Source organism: Artibeus jamaicensis, unplaced genomic scaffold, assembly GCF_021234435.1.
Source record: "Artibeus jamaicensis isolate MK-2021 breed Jamaican fruit bat unplaced genomic scaffold, CSHL_Jam_final contig_391, whole genome shotgun sequence".
Classification (NCBI taxonomy): domain Eukaryota; kingdom Metazoa; phylum Chordata; class Mammalia; order Chiroptera; family Phyllostomidae; genus Artibeus; species Artibeus jamaicensis.
This window is the reverse complement of record NW_026521814.1, coordinates 32,472,679-32,495,890: the sequence shown is the minus strand read 5'-3', so window position 1 is coordinate 32,495,890 and position 23,212 is coordinate 32,472,679. Positions and strand designations below refer to the sequence as shown.

General features: G+C 36.8%; 1 protein-coding gene across 4 annotated transcripts in view; it reads left to right on the top strand.

The window, feature by feature from the left end:
- Positions 1–1,542: 1,542 nt before the first annotated feature.
- Positions 1,543–23,212, top strand: part of ORC2 (origin recognition complex subunit 2) — a 42,885-nt gene continuing 21,215 nt past the window's right edge. The window contains exons 1-9 of one of the 4 annotated variants that reach the window (XM_037167542.2): positions 1,543–1,792; positions 2,098–2,315; positions 4,412–4,460; positions 5,386–5,489; positions 6,165–6,308; positions 12,608–12,697; positions 15,164–15,256; positions 15,931–15,962; positions 21,014–21,074. In XM_037167542.2, the coding sequence (XP_037023437.2) occupies positions 5,396–5,489; positions 6,165–6,308; positions 12,608–12,697; positions 15,164–15,256; positions 15,931–15,962; positions 21,014–21,074 (514 nt within the window). In that variant the 5' untranslated portion in view covers positions 1,543–1,792; positions 2,098–2,315; positions 4,412–4,460; positions 5,386–5,395. Of the gene's footprint in view, positions 1,793–2,097; positions 2,316–4,411; positions 4,461–5,385; positions 5,490–6,164; positions 6,309–12,607; positions 12,698–13,944; positions 14,167–15,163; positions 15,257–15,930; positions 15,963–21,013; positions 21,075–23,212 lie in introns of those variants that run through there. The other 3 variants (XM_037167541.2, XM_037167543.2, XM_037167545.2) reach the window with 3 other exon arrangements.

Below are 23,212 nucleotides of genomic sequence, written 5' to 3'. Positions count from 1 at the left end.
AATCTCTCAGTACAAACCTGACTAGTCATTTTTCAGTACAAACTAGCCCTTCATAACAACACACCAAAACTTGGCACTTGCTTCTTGGTACTTTATGCACTTGCTGTATTGATTTGGGCCTTCTGCCTGGAAAATTTTACTCCTTTTCTTTTCCTGGCCTAAATCTATTCAACTCTCAGGTTTAGTTTAAATATATCTCTTTCTCCAAAGAAATTATGATTCTTTCTATCCTTTAATTAGATATTCCTGCCACACTATGGTCTAATAAACACTGGACTTACAATATCATAGCATTTTTCTCACTATTGTGTTTTCATGAGAAGAATCAGTCCTGCATTTAGTCTGTGGACAGGTCCAAGATGATAATCCTCTAGATCAGAGGTCCCCAACCTTTTTGGTTGGGGCCCAGGATGGTTTTTCCATAGAAGCGGAGGTGGGGGTGGGTGGCAAGAGCGACAGGAGGTGAAGCTCAGGGCGGAGTGGGCACGGAGAGGTGCTTGGAATGGAGGCAGAGCTCAGAGCTTCCCTCCCACCCCGTTTTTAACAGGCCACTGACTGGCACTGGTCTACAGCGGGGCAGAGGAAGTGGGGGGGGGGCGGTGATGGAGGGGAGTGGCTGCGGACCCCTGCTGTAGATAACTAGTGGTCTGGATAATGGTTGTCAAGTGGCCTAAACATGGGAACATTCTTTCCTTAGTCCAGGGAGTAATCAGAGGGTTACATGGAGGTTTGATGTATATCCAGGCATTGACACAAGACTGGAAAGTTCAAAAGTTTAAGTACCCAGGCTAATTAAATAAAAATGGAACTGTTTCCTCGTACCTCCACCTTCTTGATTTTAGTAATTTAGAGGCTTGACTATAGTGACTCTGACTCTATTTTATTTCTTCACGCTATTCTTCATAGGGAACTCTGCAGTTCTGTCTAGAATGAATGAACCCAAATGAATGAGCATTCTGTTAGTGGGTAATGCTGTATCCCAGCAGGTTCATTCCTTTCTTCCTCATTACCTCCTTCTATGCCTGATCATTACTTTCCCTGTCTCTTCATTCCATTAGCAGTCTCATTCTAACTCCATGTTGAGTGAGGGGGCTCTAATTCTCTTCTTTACTTTCTCCCCTCCTCCTAATCCCTAACCTTTGAAATACACGGGACCCTGTATTTCACGCCAAAGGAAGTAAAGTTTAAACAAAAAAGAATGCAAATTCATTCCCATTATATTTTTTCCTCAAAAGAAGGTACTTAGAGAAACCAATGAACATTTTTAAGATTTGTTCCATACAGAGAAACTGCTCGACCATCGCCACAATCTTCCTGGGATCTAACCAACACTTCCTTCTTCCTTCCCCGGAAACGGAAAAAGGAAAGGCCCGAAATCCAGCGTTTTGGGATTAGTTTTCCTCGGGTTTCTTGGCGGGCAGGGCCAGCAGGTCTGAGCCGTGTGGCCAGCGGAGCCATCGCTCTCAGCCTACGCCGCTTCCTATTGGTCTCCTGGGGGCTCCGCCCCCTGGGCAGGGCGGGAGATTCAGTGTGCGGCGGCAGTCATCCCATCCCCCGCCAGTCTTGCTGCCGCCTGCTTCCGTGCAACCCCGAGACCTGTCTCCCGCACCTCTTACGAAAATTTGGCTTTCCCCCTCGGCCGAAGCCACCTTCCCTCCGCGACCAATCAGCAGGGTAGCATCTGGCAGGGCAGGCACGAGGTGGCCGGAGCCGCGCCTAAGGGAGACCTAGAGGTGCGGAGGTGGCGCTCGTGCAGCCTGCCTCCCTCTGCTGCTTAGCTCCATCTTATGAGGTGAGGTGCATTTTAGCGATCGAGCAGGGGCGAGAGTGTCCCGGGCTTCCCCTTGGCACGAGGGCAGGCTCGCTGTGTCTCCCCCTTTTCTCTCCCTAGGCTGTCCCCCTAGCCCTGCAGTCCCGAGGACCCCCCGGCGGGCGGAGCGCAGCCAACTAGTGGTCAGTGGTGTGAGGCCCAGACTAAAGTCTGTAAACACTTGGGGTGACAGGCTCCCTCTAGAAAGACCGTCGGTCGGTCTGTCTAGCAGTGGTAGGCCTTCTGTGCAAGGGAGGCCTGTTAACATGTCTGCTTCCCGGCGTAAGGAATTTTGTGATTAAAGAGAGAACTACGAATATCTGAAACGAGGCCCAGCGAAGTAAAAAGTGCCCTGGGAGAGAAGCAGGTACTACGAGCGGTGTGGAGGAAGCGATTTCGTCCCAGAACTATCACTGGAGCGAAGCCCTTTGATGTCATCCCAGCCTGGAAGCCCCACAGAAACCTCAACTGAGCAGTCGCTGGGCACTACGCTTGGTTGTAAAGTGTCAGTAAGACAGACTCTTTCGGGTAGAGCTTTTTAAACGAAAAGGATGGTGATGCGTCACTTGTTATTTTACAACTAAAATCCTAATGGATCCATCGCGGCTTTCCCTAGTTAGATTGCAATCTGAAGAAAGATAGCTTGGTCCTACAACTTTGTGTCATGGACTGCGTTTATTCAGCCCTTTTTCTGGGGATATAGAGAACTACAAGAGAGCTGCATGGTTAAGTAGAAGTTAGAAGTAAAAATACCCATAATAGGGAACATTTAATTAGCATTTTCATATGCCAAGCACATGGTTTCATTTAATAATCACAACTTTATGCAAAGTTGTAGTCAACACAGTTATTAGTGTGGAGTTAACATCAGAACCCAAGTTTATCTGATATTAAAATTGGTGCTTAGCTACTAAGCTGTACCCCCTTTTAAAAAAAAGGATTGTATTTTAAAAATTTGCAGCCAATGCTTTATGTGCTTTCAGAGCAGAGTGTTGCTGTTTTAACACTCACTTGGTGCTGCTATATTACCTTGTTAACTCCTTGAAAGGAGTGCACTTAAAAAAAAGTAAGCGCTTAAGACAGTGCATTTTATTGTGATTTGTTGGGTAGGTTTTTTTTTTCCCCCTAGAAATTCTTGGAGAAAAAGCAAGGAAAGGTTTCTTTCAAAGTCTTTGTAGAAATTTCTTCATTTTGATGATTCTGTCCTATATAATAGAAAACTTAAAAATCTAGAAAGGGGCTCTGGTTGTGGTGGCTCTCTTAGTTGGGGAATCATTCTGTAAACCAGAAGGTTTGCATGTTGGCTTCTGGTCAGGACACACGCGGTTTTGTCCTGGGGGAGCCCCCCCAGGAAGCTTAAAGCTAAAAATTCTTTTTTCCCCCTATTTTTTACTAATAAATTTGTTCTGTTTTACAACATAACAGTTTGCCACTAATGAAAATGACAGACATAATATAACAATAGTTAATGGGAAGCGTTGAAATAGACAAAAAGCCAAAATTCTTTGTATGATTTTATTTTCTGCTTTGCTTTATCTTTTCTCTAATTCAGAACTCCCTAATTATAGTTTATCATTGTTTCATTGCATTTGCTTATTATCACTGCTTCAAATTCTTTGTAGAACACAGCAGTATATAGTTTTAAATAATGTACACTATGCTGAATCTGACCATGCTTTTAAAAGTATGCTTGGTAGAACTAGTGTTGTTTAATGTAATGAATTGGAAACCTAAAGTAGCTCTAGATGTCTTTGGATATTTGTACTGTCCTATAGGAAAGTGATTAAACATTGTGAATAGTTTACAGAGGTCAAAACAGACATTTAGGATAACAGATTTGTATTTAATGGCAGAAGTATGTGGTTGAACAGAATGATCAGGGAGTTTGTAATTAGTCAAACTTGAGTTTTAGCCCTAACACACTTTCTAATTGTGTGAATTTCAGTAATTTAATATTAAACTCAGTTTACTTACCTATAAATAGGGGAAATTATATATACTTTACCTCACTGAATCTGAGGATTTAATGATCTGGTATACATAAAAGTGCCTGAAAAAGAGCCTGACAAATAGCCCCTCAAAAAGACTTTATTTTATACAAACATTAAAAAAACGTGTTTATTTTATACAAATGTCATATAGATGTATTAACATTTTCTCTATATACCTGTATTTCCATAAATAAGCACTATTGTTACTAGAAAGATGACCCAAAAGGATATATTGTATTGCCAATGGTCAGATGAATTATAAATGAAGTGTTGTCATTATATACAAAGTATAAACCTAATAGAATTGTTGTGAAGATTAAATGAGAATGCATATAGAATATTCAAAACTATGTCTAGCGTATAGTAAGTACTCATATTTTGGCTTCATTCCTCTATTCTCTCTCCAATCCAGATCTCAATTTCTAAAGTTTCCTGGCCAAAATGATAATGGTTATTTTACCCTTTACTGTAAATAATAACTACATAATAACTTTGGCTTTGTAAGAACCGCATTTATTGATTCATTTTGTTTGTTAAAACTCATGACCTTCTTTGGTTGCTTTGATTTTCTTATTAGCTGATGCTGACTGAGTTCTTTTTTCAATTACAGGTGACTCTACCTGAATTTTTCAATTGCAGAATATGCAGTGCCTTTAAAGGTAAGTGAAAACTAAGACAAGTCATTTTAAGTGCTAGTTACAACATTTAGTAAGTTATCTGCATGCAGATAGCTGACTCATGAGGGGCCTAGCCCCTCTACTAACTTGTTAGTAGTTCCTCTTGTTAGGAGAAAAGGCAAAAATAGGATTCATAAGAGAAATCATTTTGGGGGGTAAAGTGATTAGCTGGCAGCTCTTTGGAATCGTTATTAATTAATTTCAGGCTATTTGTATTATAAATACAAATTTTGTCAGAATAGCTAGAGCTGATTAGTCAGAGTAGCTAGAGCTGATTAGTCTTTTGCCTGCCAAACTCACGCTTGTTCGGTGAAGAACTGACTATAAAGTATTGGAAAGATTTATGCTTACTGTTTAATTACTAAGATACCAAGAAAGTCGTATGCATATTTTTAAAGTTGTTTGCTAAGCATGCAGTAATAGTAAAGAGAGGTACTTGAGGATTATTTGATCCAGGCTTAGTATACCATTGAAGTACACAGACTTCTCCAAATGGACTATATCTTTCTAGTGAGCAGAAATTAAAATCCACCAAACCATATTCTTTGTTCGGTTGTACCTTTTCTAAACTCTAATGTATTAGCCATTCCCTTTCTGGTAATGCTATTCTGTAGATTGGTTAGAACTTTCTGTATAGGCAGAATTATTTTCTTGTTACTACATTTTAGTTGCCTTGATTGGATTTGGCTTTTTTCAGATCTGATACTCCTTCTTCTTTTTATCAAAAAACATTAAGTCAATACAGTAATGCATAATGTAGTTTTCATAATTAAGAAGTCTTTTTTTCTTCAAGAAGACTTTAAAAAATGTTATACATATACATGTATTCATTGTGTGAATGCTGAATTTATGTGGCTGTTGATATGAGTTTTTCATCACTTTTGAGTGCAATGTTGCTTTTGTTTAGGTTGGCAGGGATGAATAAACTGAATTTAAAGGAAGACAACATGTTGGAGGTTCGGTTTGTGGGAGATGATGATGTTCTTCATCATATTCTTGATAGAGAAGAAGGTACTGAGTGTTCATATAATCTTTATAGTGGTTATTGGTTTTTTTTTAAAGACTTTATTTATTTTTAGGGAAAGGGGAAAGAAAGGAGGGAGAAGAATGAGAGAAACATCGATTAATTGTCTCTCATACATGCCCCAATTGGGGGACCAAACCCACAACTCAGGCATGTGCCCTACCAGGAATTGAACTGGTGACCTTTTGCCTGTGTGATGACAACCAATCAATTGAACCATAAAAGTCAGCGCTGGATTATTTCACTTTTTAGAATATCTTAACCTTCTATTTTGAAAATATAGCACAAAGTAGTTGATCTAGCAAGACTAAATAAAAACTAATTTTTAGTTCACTCCTTTCAAACTTTATTGAAAATTAAATATAAGCCTTTCCCAATATGAAATGCTCAATAGTGGTGTTAAATAACTACCCATTGTGATAGAAATGTAGTTATTTTGACCCCTCAAAATACACGCTTTCAAGGTTTTTCTATTTTTTTTTAACTCAGTTATATAAGCTGTGGAAGCTTGACCTGTACTTTAATCAAAGAGAGAACACTGAATTTTTTCCCATCTTTTTGGTAATGATAATATAAGTAGTGCAATTTATTTACTTATTTAAATGTAATGTTTAGAAAGAATTTATACCTTTCACATTCTGATTCTTTTGATGTTCTTACAGGAGTTAAATTTAAAAAGGAGCGACCTCAACTTTTGGTCAACACAAAAAAAATAATAAAGAAGTCAGAATATGATGTGGAGGAAGATGGCCAGGAAGTCTTTAAAAATAAGAACTATGTGGCAGTTTTAGGACAAGATGTTCAAGGTACTTGAGGAGGGTGAGGGAATGTATATTTATCAATAGCTAGAATTGCTTTGCAGGATACATAAAAGTAGTCTGTTAACTTAGGCAATGGTGTGCCATATTAATTTTTTCCAATTTTATTGTAAATATACATAAAAATTTTACCATCTTTACCATTTTTAAGAGTACAGTTAATTTTGTTCACTTGTATTAAATATTGTTGTACTACCATTACCACCATCCATCTCCAGAACTCTTGTCATGTGGTGTGCTATATTAATAATTTCTCATTAGAAAAGCAGCATTGCTTCAGGTTTTATTTTCTACAATTGAAAAGTTTGGAAGTACTTGAGTTTCTACTACAGGTTTGTTCTCTACAAACAACTAGTCCTGCTGTTAATTACTTTTAGAAATACAGATTCTATAGACTAGCCACCCCAAAGTTATTTTTTAAGATGTTTTTATTTTTAACCAATCAAATAATTTCATAAAGCCAGTCACTTCACTATTACTGTGATCTTCTTTATAGAAAGAGTTAGAAGAACATTCCAAGAAATAATGTTGTTTTAACCTACACATGCCAGATTCCTGCCAGATTATACTTACAATTCTTCAGGCTTGAGAAACATCAGTGAGAGAGAAAAACATTGATTGGTTGCCTCCCACATGTGCCCCAACTGGAGATCAAACTTGCAACCTAGGTATGTGGCCTGGCTGAGCATGGAACCACAACCTTTCGGTTCATGGGACGATATTCAAACCAACTGAGCCACCTGACCAGGGCAGGCTTGAATTGTATTTAATTAGGGCTCAAGGAGCACAGATTTATAATAGGGTGCAAGGAGCACAAGTCTACTCAAGTTGGCTTATAAAAATAAAGATCAAGGAATGAAATCAGTATTGTTGGGCTCTAGGACCATCGGAACTGGTACCAATTAAAAACTGAGACTTTGCTTTTTCATGAGTCTTTTTTTAAAAAAATATTTATTTATTTATCTTTAGAGGGGAAGGAGAGAGGGAGAGAAACATCAATGTATGGTTGCCTCTAGTGTGTCCCCTGCTGGGAACTGGCCTGCAGGGAACTCGCTTGCAACCCAGGCATGTGCCCTGACGGGGAATTGAACTGCAATCCTCTGGTTCACAGGCCTGTGCTCAATCTACTGAGCTACACCAGCCAGGGCTTTCATGGGTTTTTTAGTCTCCCTCATGTCTGTGTATCTGTTCTGTTCTCTCTGTGGTCTCTGTTTCTCTCATGTACATATTTTTTACTCTCTTATATTTGGCTTATAAATAGCCATTATGACTACTCCTGACTTTTTTGTTACATCTTGAGTCATTGCTTCTGCTTTTGTTACAAGTGTTAAATGCCATGATATACTAAGTGACCACTGTCCCTCAGTAGGCTTAGTGGGCAGGTCGAATTCTCTGAAGAGTGTTCCTAACGGAGAGTTGACATTGTTAAGGCATGTTGTAAGTACAACTTAGGATTCTTGACTACCTATTATGCTAGATCTAGGAATAGATTGAAAGCAGTATTTTTTTAAAGTATTTTCTTAAAAATTGTTTTTTATCATCTGTAGTAGAAACTCAGTGCTTCCAACCTTTTTCACCTAATAGCACCAACAGCAAATAATATTTGGAAACATACTAGAACAAATGGAGAATGGCCCAGACCAGGGACAAATGCCTTTCAGCTTCTGACCCTTATACCACCCAACCTGTAGACATCCTCAAAGCCTAATTGGAACAATACTCAGTTCATCTGTAATCCATACCTTTAATTTCTGCAGACTGGTGGGGAAATTTTGCTTTAGAGCAGTGTTTTTCAACCTCTTTTTTTAAAGTATCATTCTCTAGAGAGTGCTTTTAAATGTTTTCTCCTAATCACCCCCATCCATGAAATGTTAATGCTACATATATGCTATAAATCTCTTTATGTGCTATGACCTTTGGAGGGCCACAGACCATTATAATATCTAAGATGTTTTTCATATTTCTCCTCCTTGCACCTAGAGCCAGTTTTCATTTAATCAGTAGTAGTATTATTCCTGTTGAAAATTCATGCTTTAGAAAACATGGAATTGTTTAACAATTTGCTGTATATCTTCTCTTTGGCGTGTGTCTTGTCTATTTGTATATGCATGTACACATATAAGCTTGTGTCAACAGTCTCTCCAGGAAATGGAGCTGTTCATTTGGCTACGGGCATGTGCAACAGAGAAGCTCATAACTTAGAGTTAAATTTTGCAGATTTAACTCTTCCTGTTTTTTCTTGTTTGCCAAAATGTGTATAGGGGTGGAGAGTGGTGTTTCAGATAAACTATAAGAAGGACAGTTTTCTTTTCCTTCTTTTTAAAGATTTTATTTATTTATTTGTTTGTTTATTTATTTATTTATAGAGATGGGGAAGAATAGGATAGAGAGAGAGAGAGAGAAACGTCAGTGTGTGAAAGAAACATCAATCAGTTACCTTACATATACCACTAACCAATGTAGGCATGTGCCCTGACCAGGAATTAAACTGGGACCTTTTGGTTTGCAGGAATGTCACTCAGCTCACTAAGTTATACCAGTCAGAGCAAGGAAACTTTTTTTTTATTGTTTTTTCCAGGGAAGGAATGGTGCCATTTATCATAGTCTTCTTTAACCTTACTTTAGATACTGAACAATAAGCTTCTGTCTTGTCTTTTATTATAAACAGGAAAAAAAGTGAGCTTTAAAAATTTTTTACTGATTGATTTTATTTATTTAAAAAAATATGTAGTTATTGCCCTGGCTGGAGTAGCTCAGTGGATTGAGCGCGGGCCTGCAAACCACATGATTGCGGTTCGATTCCCAGTCAGGGCACATGCCTGGGTTGCAGGCCAGTTCCCAGCAGGGGACTCATGAGAGGCAAACATACATTGATATTTCTCTCCTTCTCTCCTTCCCTTCCCCTCTAAAGATAAATAAATAAAATCTTAAAAAAAAAGCGAAAAGTTGAAAAATATATATGTAGTTATTGTCCGTATATAGTTTTTAAAAAATATTTTATTTACTTTTAGAGAGAAGAGAAGGAAGAAAGAGAGGGAGAGAAACATCAGTGTGCAATACCATCTTTTGCCATGTGTAATGCACACTCTATTGCCCAAATTTTTGAGGGCAAAACAAGGGTGTGCATTATACATGGGTAGTACTTGAAATACCTATGTCTGTTCTTATGTTTTATAATTATTTGTTACATAAAATATGTCCAACGATAAATGCTAAAATTTCTTTATAACACAAAAAACAAGTGTCTAAATATAAATACATAAATAATTTAATTAAAAAATTAAAATGAAAGGTTTTTTCCTGAAAGTTTGGGCCAAAGAAGCGGGTGTGCATTATATACAGGAGCACATTATACATGGCAAAATATGGTACATTGATTGGTTGCCTCTTGCACACCCCCAGATGGGGACTTGGCCTACAATCCAGGGATGTGCCCTAACTAGAAATTGACCCAATGATCTTTGAGTTCACAGATGGCACTCAATCCACTGAGCCAAACCAGCCAGGGCTATTTATTGATTTTAGAGTGAAAGAAAGGAAAGGAGAGCGTGAAAGAAACATTTATTTATTGTTCCACTTATTGATGCATTTCATTGGTTGATTCTTATACGTGCCTGACCAGGGAACGAACCTGCAGTCTTCGCATAGCGGGACGATGCTCTAACCCACTTAGCTAGCCTGCCAAGGCTAAGTAAACATTATTTTTAAAAGACAGGGGGACATTTAACAAAGAATCTTTAGGATAGTTTAAAAAATCCTTTTCAACAAGGACCTTTAAATACTTTGTTAATTAATCCCTTTACTTTCTGTGAATGTGTGAAGTGTATTTATAAGTTTCTTATAAATAACACATTTTGACATGCCTGGTATAATTCATATAGTCCATTAATACATCTGAATTGGAAAAAAAAACTGCATGGGTGTGCTAGGTGATCTCAAGCATTAAATAAAAAAGCAATTAGTGTTATTAGTTCTTTTGAACAATTAGGATTTTTTAAAATTAGTTTGTTTTTTAATCTTATAAGTTGGCTGTTAGAAAATTCTGAGACAAATATGTGGTCCATTCATAGTACTTTTAACTTTGTTTTATTCATAGTTCCATTTTTGAACTTAAGTACTATGACAGGTTTTGAATTGTGGTTAAATTTTTTAAAAGATTTTATTTATTTATTTTTAGAGAGAGGGGGAAGGAAGGAGAAAGAGTGGGAGAGAAACATCAATGTGTGGTTGCCTCTCATGTGCCCCCTACTGGGGACCTGGCCTGCAACCCAGGCATGTGCCCGACTGAGAATTGAACTGGTAACCTTTTGGTTCTCAAGCCAGCACTCAACCCACTGAACCACACCAGCCAGGGCTAATTGTGGTTAAATTTTAAGAAATCTTTTTATTTTTTACTTTATTTATTTATTTAGAATATGGCACACTTTACAAAAATTTGCCTATTATCCTTGCACAGGGACCATGTCAATCTCTAAGAAATCTGTTTTTTAAAAATTGTGGTAAAATATATTTATCATCTTAACCATTTTTAAGTTGTATAGTTTAATATGAAGTAAATTCATTTTTTTGCAACAAACCTCTAGAACTCCTTTTACCTTATAAAACTGAAATTCTGTCCCTATTAAACAACTCCGAATCCTCTTAACCCATGACAATTAAAATTTTATTTTTTTTCTCTATGAATTTAACTAGTCTAGGTACCTCATGTAAGTGGAATCATACAGTATTTGTCTTTTGTGACTGGCTTATTTCACTTAGTATAATGTCTTCAATATTTATCCATGTTTTAACAGGTGTCAGAATTTTCTTCCTTGTTGAGGCTGAATAATAATTGCATTGTATGTGTATGCCACGTTTTGTTTATCCATTAACCTGCCAGTGAACTTTGGGCTATTATGAGTAATGCTACTGTGAACATGGGTATACAAATATCTCTTTGAGGCCCTGAGGTGAATTCTGTTGGGTATATTCCCAGGAGTGGAATTGCTAGATCAAATGGTAATTTACTTTTTTGAGGAAGTGCCATACTACTTTCCACATATTGTTAAATTATTAGAGATTATACACTTGACAAAAAGAAGTTTAATAACTGTATAATACTGCATTTTAATCTCTAAATAGTATGTAATGTTCTATATTAGATCTTTGGGTTGTTTTTAACTTTCTATTGTTGTAACCAGTGCAGTAGTCATTATCCTTGGACATAAATATTAAAATCTCCTATTTCCTCAAGGGATTCTTACAAGTGGAATTATTTGTAAAAGTGTATGAACCTCATAAAGTGTAAATATTGCCAAATTACTTTTGGGGAGATTATGTCAACTAGTTTTGAGGTCCCTCAAATATTTCTTTTTTTTTTGTATTTATTAGCCACTTTAATTTCTTCTGTGAATTATATATTCATGGTGTATTTTGAATAATTTTAAAATTGTATAATTTAAAATTTACATAAAAGTTTTCTATGTACATAAATACATATAATGTAAAGCCCTCTTGGCCAGTGTGATTAGAACCATTGTTAGTTGGTCAGTCAATCAAATTGTCAGAATCAGGAAATCATAAAAATAATTTATTTCTACAAGAAATAAGTGCAGAGGGTACTGTTTTACATTTTTGCAAATCTCTTCAATGTCTGGCTTAGTAGAAGACAGCTGGATTTTCCTATCTGCTTCTTTATATCCCAGTCTCTGGAATACCTCACTATACACTCTTGATTGAGAGTCAGAAAGTCAAATAATATCTTTGTTAGTATGAGATAGTTTTGGCCTGAGGGACCTCAGAGACCTTTCAGACCACACGTTGAAAATTCCTGGGCTAAAGAGCAGGCTGCTGGCCGTGAGTGTCCAGTATGTTGTAGGTAGCAGTTGTGACTTGAAAGGAAGATTGAGAAATGAAGTTAACTCAGGGTCTTGAGAGTAAGAGCTTTTACCGTGTAACAACCGTGTTTAAATTCAACTTCAATTAGCAACTGTACTTTAAATTTTTGCTTCAGGAAGGAAACATAATAAAGTCACTTCTGTGCTTCCTCCACGGGGGCAGCTACTATCATGAATTGAATATATACATAGCCCTCTAGAGTGGAGGGTTTTTGTAGTGGGCTTTTAAAAACAAATTTTATATATGTATTTTTTGTGTATCTGTGAATAAGTTTTTTGTGTTTTTAAAAATTTATATAAACAGTATCATAGTCTGTTGTGTATTTAAAAATATTTTATGTATAAATATATATTGATTTTTTCCTGTTAAATTCTATTTTTTCTAAATATATATTGTATTTTCTCTTTTAGAATCCTTGAAAAATGGCTCTACTACCACTGGTGGGAATAAAGTTTATTCTTTTCAGAGTAGAAAACACCCTGAAAAGATGGCTAAATTAGGTACGTTAATTTTCTGATTTCTGTAATTGTTATTCACCTAAAGAAGGTGTCTTTAACCACATTCCCAATTGCATCTCTTGGGATGCATCTTCGGAATGATGAAGGATGTCATTTCATAAATTATCAAGCATACTTAAAGTCAGGAGTCTTTGTTCTCCATGCTCAGATGTCTTCTGTTCTCAGTTAGGTTAGAAGTTTCTTACAGTAGGAACCCTGTTTTCCTTTTCTGCCCACAGTATCTCATATAGGTTCTTAACAAGTGTTTGTTAAGTAAGTGAGTGACTTAAGTCACAACGGTATGTTCTGAAATTATTGCACAAGAAGTTTACACTATATATAGAAAACTATTTATATAAATTGTTGGGAATAGGCTGTTCTAACATTTTCTTACTCAAGTTACCACTTATATCAATTACATATGAATTACTGATTTTCAGAGGGTTAGACTATAATAAATACATTAACATTAAAATTAAACTAGTAATTTAATTCTTTAAAAAATTCAGGTAGCACTATATTTGGATCCTGTGGTATGAGGGGTTATCACTTTTGAAAGCTTTGAGGAAAGAAAATAACATGTGAAAGTACTTTGAAAATTAAGGTAGTCTATAAGTATTTGGAGGTTTGGTAATAATAAAATGTCAGGAGCAACAGAATAATAATTACTACCTGGTAAGAAGGCTTATAATCTATTATTATAAAGCACCAACATATATTTCTTTTTTAAACAGATTTTATTTATTTATTTTTAGAGAGGGAAAAGTGAGGGAGAAAGAGAGGGAAAGAAACATCAGTGTCAGATCAGAGAGAAACACGGATTGGTTGCTTCCTGTACATGCCCCGAGTGGGGGGTCAAACCCACATCCTTTTGGTATATGGGACTATGGTCCAACTAACTTAGCTACCGAGCCAGGGCAACATATATTTCTTGGCTGGTGTATTTTTATGCAATCATTCTATCCAGTGATCATGTAAATGTTCAAGGTCAAATGAAAAGCACTCTTGTTAAGTATTGACACTGAATAGGAATGTATAAGAAATAATTATAAGACCTGTTTCTGAAAATAATATGATTCAGTTGATTGCAAAAAAAAAATTCAGTTTTTCTGAAAAGTATAATATAAAATACAATTATTAATTTTGAGCCTAATATTGTATATACAGTAATTTACATTAATTGATATTTCTTATCTACATTAAGAAAGTAAAAGTTTTTTGATCTCTAAAAATGACTGAATTCTGTATAGGACATCTGAGAAACCAGAGAAGAAATACTAATGAAATTATTAGAGGGAGGATCAGATAGACACCAAGACCAAAACGAAGCCCTAGGACAATGAAGCAGGACAAAGAATGTTGGAGAAAGAGGAGAACAGTGAAAAGAGTGGAACCCCAGAGAAGTAATCAAGTAGAAGTTCTCCAAGTAGATCATCAGCATGCACAGAACCAAAATGATATGTGTCATGTTGGTATGTGCTGCAGGAAACTTAAATGTTGTTATGTTGTGCATTTCTGTCATCATGCCTGAAAGAAAAACAGTCATGAAAAGATAATTTTTATGTTTTAATATAAACCCAAAATGATCCCAGCTAAGTTGCTTTGTACTTCAGGGCTTTTTGTTGATGTGGAGTTATTTTCAATCCTGTGGATCAGCAGCCTTTTGTCTAAAAATGGTATCAATATATTGTTCAAGTATAATGAGAAGGCCAAGGCCCAAGTCTTAGGCATAGTTACAGGTAGATGGTTGGGGAGGACAAGGGCAGTGAAAGAGATGGAATAACTACCAACAGGAGCCAGAGGACCAGGATAATGTTACAGAACCGAAATAGAAGAGTAATGTCAAAGAAACGTGGAAAAAGCTCTAGTGAATGATACAGAGAACCAAGGAGGTTAAGAAATAAAGAAGAAGCCAGTGCATTTGCGGGGCTCTCATGCATATCTTAGGTCAGTTTCAAGTGCGGAGGATAAAACTGTTTAAAATGGGTTAGAAGTCCCTGGCTGGCATAGCTCAGTGGATTGAGCACGGGCCTGGGAACCAAGCAACCACCATTCGATTCCCAGTCAGGGCACATGCCTGGGTTGCAGGCCAGTTTCCAGCAGGGGACACACGGGAGGCAACCATACATTGATATTTCTCTCCCTCTCTCCTTCCCTTCTCCTCTAAAGGTAAATAAAATATTATAAATAAATAAATAAATACACACACATATATATATATATATATATATATACACACACATATATATATAAATAAATAAATAAAATGGGTTAGAAGGAGTTTAAGTCAGTAAAGTGGTTTAATTTACACAAATTCAACTATATTTTCTCCCTTAAAAAAAAGAGATATAATAGTAGCAGGCAGGTTTCTTTTTTTTAAAGAATTTATGTAAGTGAAATAAGGCTATTTCCCCCCTTCATTTATTATTATCCATTAAAAGGTATTTTATATATTTCTTCTGTTTACAGCTTCAGAACTAGCAAAAACACCAAGAAAAAATGTCTCATTGAATTTGAAGAATGATCCTGAAATTATGATAAACATTCCTCAGTGTAGCAAGGGTAAGATTTTACCTCAGTTCTTTGAAGAGGGTTTTCATAATTGCTTTAGGTTATTATACAATAGTATGTTACTTTTCTTTCCTTGTTATAAGTACATTTTTATCTTTTTTTCATTCTGCAAATTCATTCATCAAAATACAGTTAATACCTGAAACTGCATGCCTTAGTATACCAATATTTAGCTATTAATAAATATTTGTGCTCATCGAAGTTGTGCGGATTGATAGGGCCAACTAGAAAGAGGCTTTAAATTCCTGTTGTCATTTGCTTGAGGTAGCCACATGTTCATGGAAGATTTGCTTTGGCAAGTAATATTTGAAATAATGCTTTGGGGGTTGAATGTCTTATAGTTTGTGGAGAATTGTGGAGCAGCTGTTTTTGAGTGACCCATTTCAGCTAGGTTGAACGTGTACTTTTAAATAAAGAACAATTAAAAGGGCTTTTTTTCCCCCTTAATGAATGCTATAGGAATGCAGGACATTGCTGTCACTAGTGGGAGTAAACATGTAATTAATAGCGACAGTTCAGCCTGTAGTGGAGATGCAATTAATTGAGAATTCAATAATATCTGGTGGCTTCTGGGTGGAAACTGCAACTTTGCTTGTAATGAAACTACACTGTTATGAAAAGTGAAGTATTCATAGTAAGTAATGGCTTTTCATTTCATTCTTCAGGGCATTCAACTTCAGATGAAGTTCCATCGAAGGTAAGCAGTTGACTAAAACAAAAAAGCAAAAACCTAGTGCTATAAGTAAGACGTGATGAAAAATACCAATTTCATCTTTTAGTTTATGTAGTGCTTTATAATTTACAGGTATTTGCCAATTAAATACCTGACTTATAAATGAAGATTCTGAGGTTCAGGGAGGTGAAGTTGGCTTGTCTAAGTTCATCTGTCTAGGAGGGAGAACAGCCGGAAAATGAAGCCAGGTCTTTTGGACCCTGCCGTCATGCCTCTTTTGTGTCAGAACTGTTCCTGGTTATTTAGAACTTAGTACATGTGGCCTGGAAATTTCATGGTTTGGTTTGGTTTTGCTTGCCTTTAGATAAAATATTCTGTTGTTTTTTGGGATTGGTCCCAAGGTCTGTTAAGTCCATTAGTCTACCCTTTTAGGATTTACGTTTGAAAATTAAGTTGGCTTTGGTAAATTCATACCAGAGTCGATGAAAGGAATTGACCTTTTTTATTTTCTCCTTTGTGTTTTTGGTTTTTTCATTATGCCTTGTCAAGTGGCCCTGCCTGAATGTGGGCAAGCCCAGATGGACAGGGACAAATCCATGATGATGGATGGGTATGTGAGTGGTGAGTGTGTCAGGTCTGGGAGGCTAGAGATTTAGACATGCCTGGACTTGTTTGTGTATAGGCTAAATTCACATCTTTTATAAGAATGTGAATATGTAGCTGTGGCTGGTGTGGCTAACTTAGTTGGAGCATTGGCCTGTAAACTGAAAGGTCTCAGGTTTGATTCCAGTCAGGGTATATGCCTAGGTTGCAAGTTGTGTCTTCGTTTGGGGCATCAATGAGAGGAAACCAATTGATGTTTCTCTTTCACATTGATGTTTCTCTCTCTCTCTCTTTCTCCCTGCCTTTCCCTCCTTCTAAAAATCAATAAGCGACGAGAACTAAGGGGGGGGTGGAAATGGGAGGGAGGTGGGGAGCAAGGGGCGGGGGAGGCTGGGATGGGAAAAATAGACAAAAAACTGTACTTGAAAAATAACTAAATAAAATTAAAAAAAAAAATCAATAAGCATATTCCTCAGGTGAAAGTTGGGAAAAAAAAAAGATTATGAGTGAATATTCAGGGCATTGATATGGCCTGTGCAGGAATGTCCTGTTTAGTTAGGCCATCCAGGTATGTACTTAGACATGTCACAGTCTCCTTTGTCTTTAAAAATGCATCTTTCCTGCATTAATCTTGTATATATTATCACTACAAAAGAAAACTCATTTCCATAATCCAACCAATAATTTAGATAGGTTAGTAAATTATTTTTTTAATTTGTGGATAATTAACACATTAGTGGATCATGTCAATTCCCCAAGCGACCATCAAAAAAACTGTTGATAAAATACTACACCTACTACAATAAGAGACAGCATCACTGTGACAGAGTCTTACGGCAGTGTCTTAGATGGGGGAGTTCAGGGGCAAATATGTGTAAGTCTTGAGGAGACCTGGACTCAAGGGGCTTAAGGCACATCTATCAAAATGGGGAACTGATTGGTATTAGACAAAATTCATGACATGCTATTTGAAGATTGGTGGACACAGTGAGGAGGAAGCCTTGAACTAGATCTTGGTAAGTAAGAACAACAAAGGCCTTTGTTTACTTACCAAAGATCTTTGGTCTTTGATAAACAAACTTTACCCTGGTGAGTACTGTTGTCCCAATGAGAGAACAGGTTGCCCAAATGAACAAACTGTTAGGAAATGGTTATTTTGATGCAGGTATTCTCAGACTTGATAGTTAAGGTATGTGGATGGAGGCTGTCTCAACTCTTGATCTTAAAATTTATTTAGTAGGACATGATGTGCAGTTTAAAAAAATGAAATAAAATAAAATAGATATTTTCTTTTTTAATATATTTTATTGATTATGCCATTACAGTTGTCCCATTCCCCCCTTCATTCCCCTCCACCCTGCACACCCCCTCCCCCGCCATTCCCCCCCTTTAGTTCATGTCTATGTGTCACAAGTTCTTAGCTTCTACATTTCCCATACTATTCTTGCCCTCCCCCCTATCTATTTTCTACCTACCATCTATGCTACTTATTTTCTGTACCTCCTCCTCCCTTCTCCTCCTCCCACTCCCCTGTTGCTAACCCTCCATGTGATCTTCATTTCTATGGTTCTGCTCCTGATCTAGCTATCCTCTTAGTTTGCTTTTGTTTTAGCTGTGATTGTTAATAACTGAGTTTGCTGTCCTTTCACTGTTCATCTTTTTTATCTTCTTTTTCTTAGGTAAGTCCCTTTAACATTTCATATAATAAGGGCTTGGTGATGATGAACTCCTTGAATTTGATCTTATCTGAGAAGCACTTTATCTGTCCTTCCATTCTAAATGAAAGCTTTGCTGGGTAGAGCAATCTTGGTTGTAGGTCTTTGGATTTCATGACTTGGAATACTTCCTTCCAGCCCCTTCTTGCCTGTAAGGTCTCTTTTGAGAAATCTGCTGACAGTCTGATGGGAACTCCTTTGTAGGTGACTGTCCCCTTATGTCTTGCTGCTTCTAGGATTCTCTCCTTCATTTTAATCTTGGCTAATGTAATGATGATGTGCCTTGGTGTGTTCCTTCTTGGGTCCAACTTCTTTGGGACTCTCTGAGCTTCCTGGATTTCCTGGAAGTCTATTTCCTTTGCCAGAATGGGGAAGTTTTCTTTTATTATTAGTTCAAATAAGTTTTCTACTGGTGGCTGTTCCTCTTCCCCTTCTGGTACCCCTATAATTCGGATGTTGGAACATTTAAAGATGTCCTGGAGGTTCCTAAGCCTCTCCTTGTTTTTCTGAATTCTTGCTTCTTCGCTCTTTTCTGTTTGGCCATTACTTGCTTTCTTCTGGTCCACTCCATTGATTTGAGTCCCAGTTTCCTTTTCATCGCTATTGGTTTCCTGTGCAATTCCATTCATTTCAATTAGTTTCACCTTCATATGTTTGTCTAATTTGTGGCTATAATCAACCAGTTCTGTGAGGATCCTGATCACCAGTGTTTTAAACTGTGTGTCTGAGAGTTTTGCTATTTCTTCATCGCTTAGATCTATAGTCTCTGGGGCTTTGAGATCTTCTTGACCCATTTTTGGTCTGTTCCCGCCTATTAAGTGTGAGGAGCGGAGCCTTGGACTCCTAGGTTGCTGGGTTGTGACGCTGTATGTGGGGGCGGGGTCAGAGAGGGAGCAATTGGCAGTCCTCTCTGCTCCACAGGTCCGCCTCACTGCCTGCTCCTGCCAGTTTAGCTGAGTGCAAATGTGCGAGCCTGCTGCCCTGTGCTGGGGAATTCGAGGTCTGTCTCAATGCTCCTCTCTTCACTGGTTTATCTGCCTGCAAATGCGCGACCTCAGCCAGCCAGCCACGCCCCACCTTCCTGTAGCTACCCTGCACCTGGGATCCGCGCCCTCGGCTGCTTGTGCACCTCCCAGGTCGGTGGATTGTTTTTGCCCGACCTGCTTTGCTGCTGGCTTCGCCCCTCCCACGGGTTTAGCTGAGCAGTTCGTTGTTTTTGGACTCTGTATTGTTCCATTTTCTGTGGTTTGGTTGCATTTATTGTTGTTAAAACTTTGTTGTTTTAAGATTTGCTTGTGTGAGGAAGCAAAGTGTTTCCACCTATGCCTCTATCTTGGCGGAAGTCCTTGAAATGTTTTTATTTATTTTTTTAATTTAATTGTTGTTCAAGTACAGTTTTCTGTCTTTTACTCCCATTCCAGCCCACCCCCCATGCTCCCCACCTCCCTTCCATTTCCACCCCCTTTCATTGCTGTCCATGTGTCCTTTATACTAGTTCCTTTAAATCCCTCCCCTTTTCCCACTAACAATTTTTAAAAGATTTTATTTATTTATTTTTAGAGAGAGAGGAAGGGAGGGAGAGAAACATCAATCAGCTGCTTCTCACACGCCCCGGGCCTGGCCTGAAACCCAGGCATGTGCCCTGACCGTAAATTGAACCAGTGACCTTTCGGTTAGCAGGACGATGCCTGAACCACTGAGCCATCCCAGTAAGGGTGTAGATCAAAAAAATTTTAAATGTACTATACTTCATAAGTCCATTGGAACCAACTCACGTATTGTAGTACTATTATTATTTTTATTTATTTGTTTTTTAGAGAAAGGGGGAAAGAAACATCGATTTGTTCCTACACTTATTTATACATTCCTTGCTTGATTCTTGTATGTGCCCTGACTGGGGATTGAACCTGTAGTCTTGGCATATTGGGACAATGCTCTAACCAACTGAGCTACTCGGCCAGGGCTATAGTTCATTGTTGATATCCCAAATCAAAATTTATTAACATTTGTAACTAACCTTAAGTTTTTTTAAGGTTGACTTAAAAAGTCAACCTTTCTAAAGAAGACTTAAATTTTTTGTCATATTTTCATCTCGCCCCAAAACAAAGATACTTTATCTTTTTATCAGTGCCATTAAAAATTAACATGTAAACAACACTGGGCATTTTAATGTGCTAGTATTGTAATGGCATTAAAATGTTAAATTCTCTGAGAAAAAATACTTTATACCTTTGTAAAATGCTTAAAAATTTAAAAATACAAAAGCAAAAAGTATGAATCTCTGCTTTTCTCCTCACAGAACGCGATGTTTTAACACTAGTAAATTTCCACCATATTAAAAGGCCTGTTGCCATTACAGAGGAGTGCCCATTTCCTTGTTTATTCATCAGTAATGGACATTAATACATTTTAAAAAATATTCTGCTAATCTAGTGGATGAAAAGTGGTTTAGAACGCTGATATACTTATGTTTTTCCTCTACATAATAATAAAAGTACATGTATACTTTACAGATGTCTGTAATAAAACTTACAGAATCACCCTAGCAATCCTTTGGAGTTTGTTATATCATTTTGTTGTTTTTTCCCAACCGATGTGTTTGTCATTGTCTTCTAGTTCTGGGAAGTTATTTCTAGTGTGGTCTTTTGAAAACAAAATATTTTCTTCTTTTCTAGCCTCTTTCACTCAGATCCATCATTAATTTCCATGTCATTATTTTTTTATTAAACAATATTGCTTCTTTTTATACTTGAACAGGACAGTGATAAAAGTGAATTTCTGTCAACAGCACCTCGTGGTCTAAGGAAAAGATTAATGGGTATGTATTTCTTTTTATACTGAGTTTTTATAAAAAGAGGCATCTAACCAAGGGCAGTGATAGTTAAGTATATAGGTTCTAGTCTTAGACTGCTTGCTTTTTATCTTTGGCCAGCCACTTATTAGACACTTCTTTTTTTTTTTAGACACTTCTTTATTCCTCAATTTATTTTTAAATTTGTGAAATAGGTATAATAATGGTACCAGCCCCAGAGTGTTTTGAAATTAATTGAAATAAAAGATGTTCAGAGTGCTTGGTATAGTGCTTGACTTTAATATGTGCTTAACAGGTGTTAGCTATTATTATCTTTTACTCGTATAACTACTTATTGCTATTTCTTTTCATGAAAGGCAAGGTATGTTCATATTCCCAGTTAAACTGTAGATTCCTTAAGGGCAAGGACTATATCTTATATTTTTGACTCTAACACTTAGCATTGTATCTTTCACATTATAGTCAGTGGGTATTGAGGTTAGTTACAATGTTTCTCTAATAAAATAACAAGACTTTTAGTTTGTTTTGGAAGTACTTCTGTTAATTTATTTAGAAATTTTATAATAAAATAGTGTTAAATATTCATAGTTGTGTGGAATGCTTTACACAGCCAAGTAAACATCCATGGATCCTACCTTCTAGAAAGATTAAAGGTGGTTTTTGATTTTTAAATATTTAACTTTGGGGTAAATGATGCATTTACCTTTATATTTCAGAAAGATGTCAGCTTCCTCCTTGGGGTTTACTTCTTGACAATAATATTCACTAATGTTATCAAATTCATGCTGTACCCTTTTCTTCTCAAAGTATAGATTTCATAGAACTATTACTATTGCATTTTTAATCAACATAAAAATGGCAGTACTAAATGATTGGATATCTGAGGCAATAAAAGATGATATGTGCAACTATGATCGTTGTTATTTTGTGTCAAATATATCTCAGGTCCTATGTTTTCTCCTTACCCTAAATAAGAATCCTTTTTAGAGAAAAGATGAGCTTCCTCTTCTATCTCAGTCATCAGCACCAAATAAATATGCTTACATGTATGATGTGTATATGATATAAATGAAGTAGAGACATTTTCCGGTAGCTCCAGGCGCTTCTAACCCATGTGTCTACCATGGGCAGCAGCAATCTTTGCAAATCTGAATCTGCTCAGCTATATATGCCCACAATCAAGCCTTTATTCCCCCTCTTTTAATATCTATATTTGTTATATGCTGATTCTGGATATTATGGAATGTGTCTATTGTTAAAAATATACTTATTTGGTTAAAGTTATTAATATTTTTGAAGTTAACTTTTTATAATAGTTTTATAGTTTGTTGAATATAAAACCTTGTTTTATCTTGACTTTATGAGTATAAAACTAGCTTTATTTAGTGGAGGTGGGGGGCTTCTGTTGTTTGTTTAAAAATGTTATTGTATCAATTCTGGGATAGAGTGTGCCTGTGTATTAGTAGTACTTATAATGGTAACTACCATGTACTGGGTGCGGTATCACTTAAGATGACATTTTCCATAGGCAGCTTAAACCAGAGACATTTAATTATCTCACATCATAAGTCTAGGGATATGGAGTTCTATCATGTAGTGACTCAACAATGTCATGAAGGATCCAGGTTCTTCCTATCTTTTTGCTTTGTCACCAGCATTTTTCATTGTTAGGCTTGATACTTCATATTGCAGAATGGCTTTCTTAGTTTTAAGCTATTGATATAAACAAGGAGCTTTCCTTCTTTAAGCAAGATAACTCTTTCTCAGAGGCTTCCAGCAAATTTCCCCTCGCTTCATTGGTCAAAGGGTTACATAGCCAACCCTAGCTGCAGAGAAGCGTGAGAAACCAAGTATCTGACAAAGGAAAAGACCATGATTGTTTATCCCTTCAGGTGGAGCACATTGCCTCATTTTACAAAAGTGGAGTTCTATTAGCAAGGAAGAGGGAAAGAGGCATTAGGTATGATTGTCAGTTTCTGTGTGTCAGGCATCATTAGTAGTTCTACATACATTTTACAGTAATCTTCACAATAGTCCATTAAAGTAGGCACTATTAGTTTCACTTGATAATTGAGGAAACCAGTGCTCTGAGAACTTATATAACCAGCTCTGGTGAAATCATCAGCAAGGATTTATTACCTCAC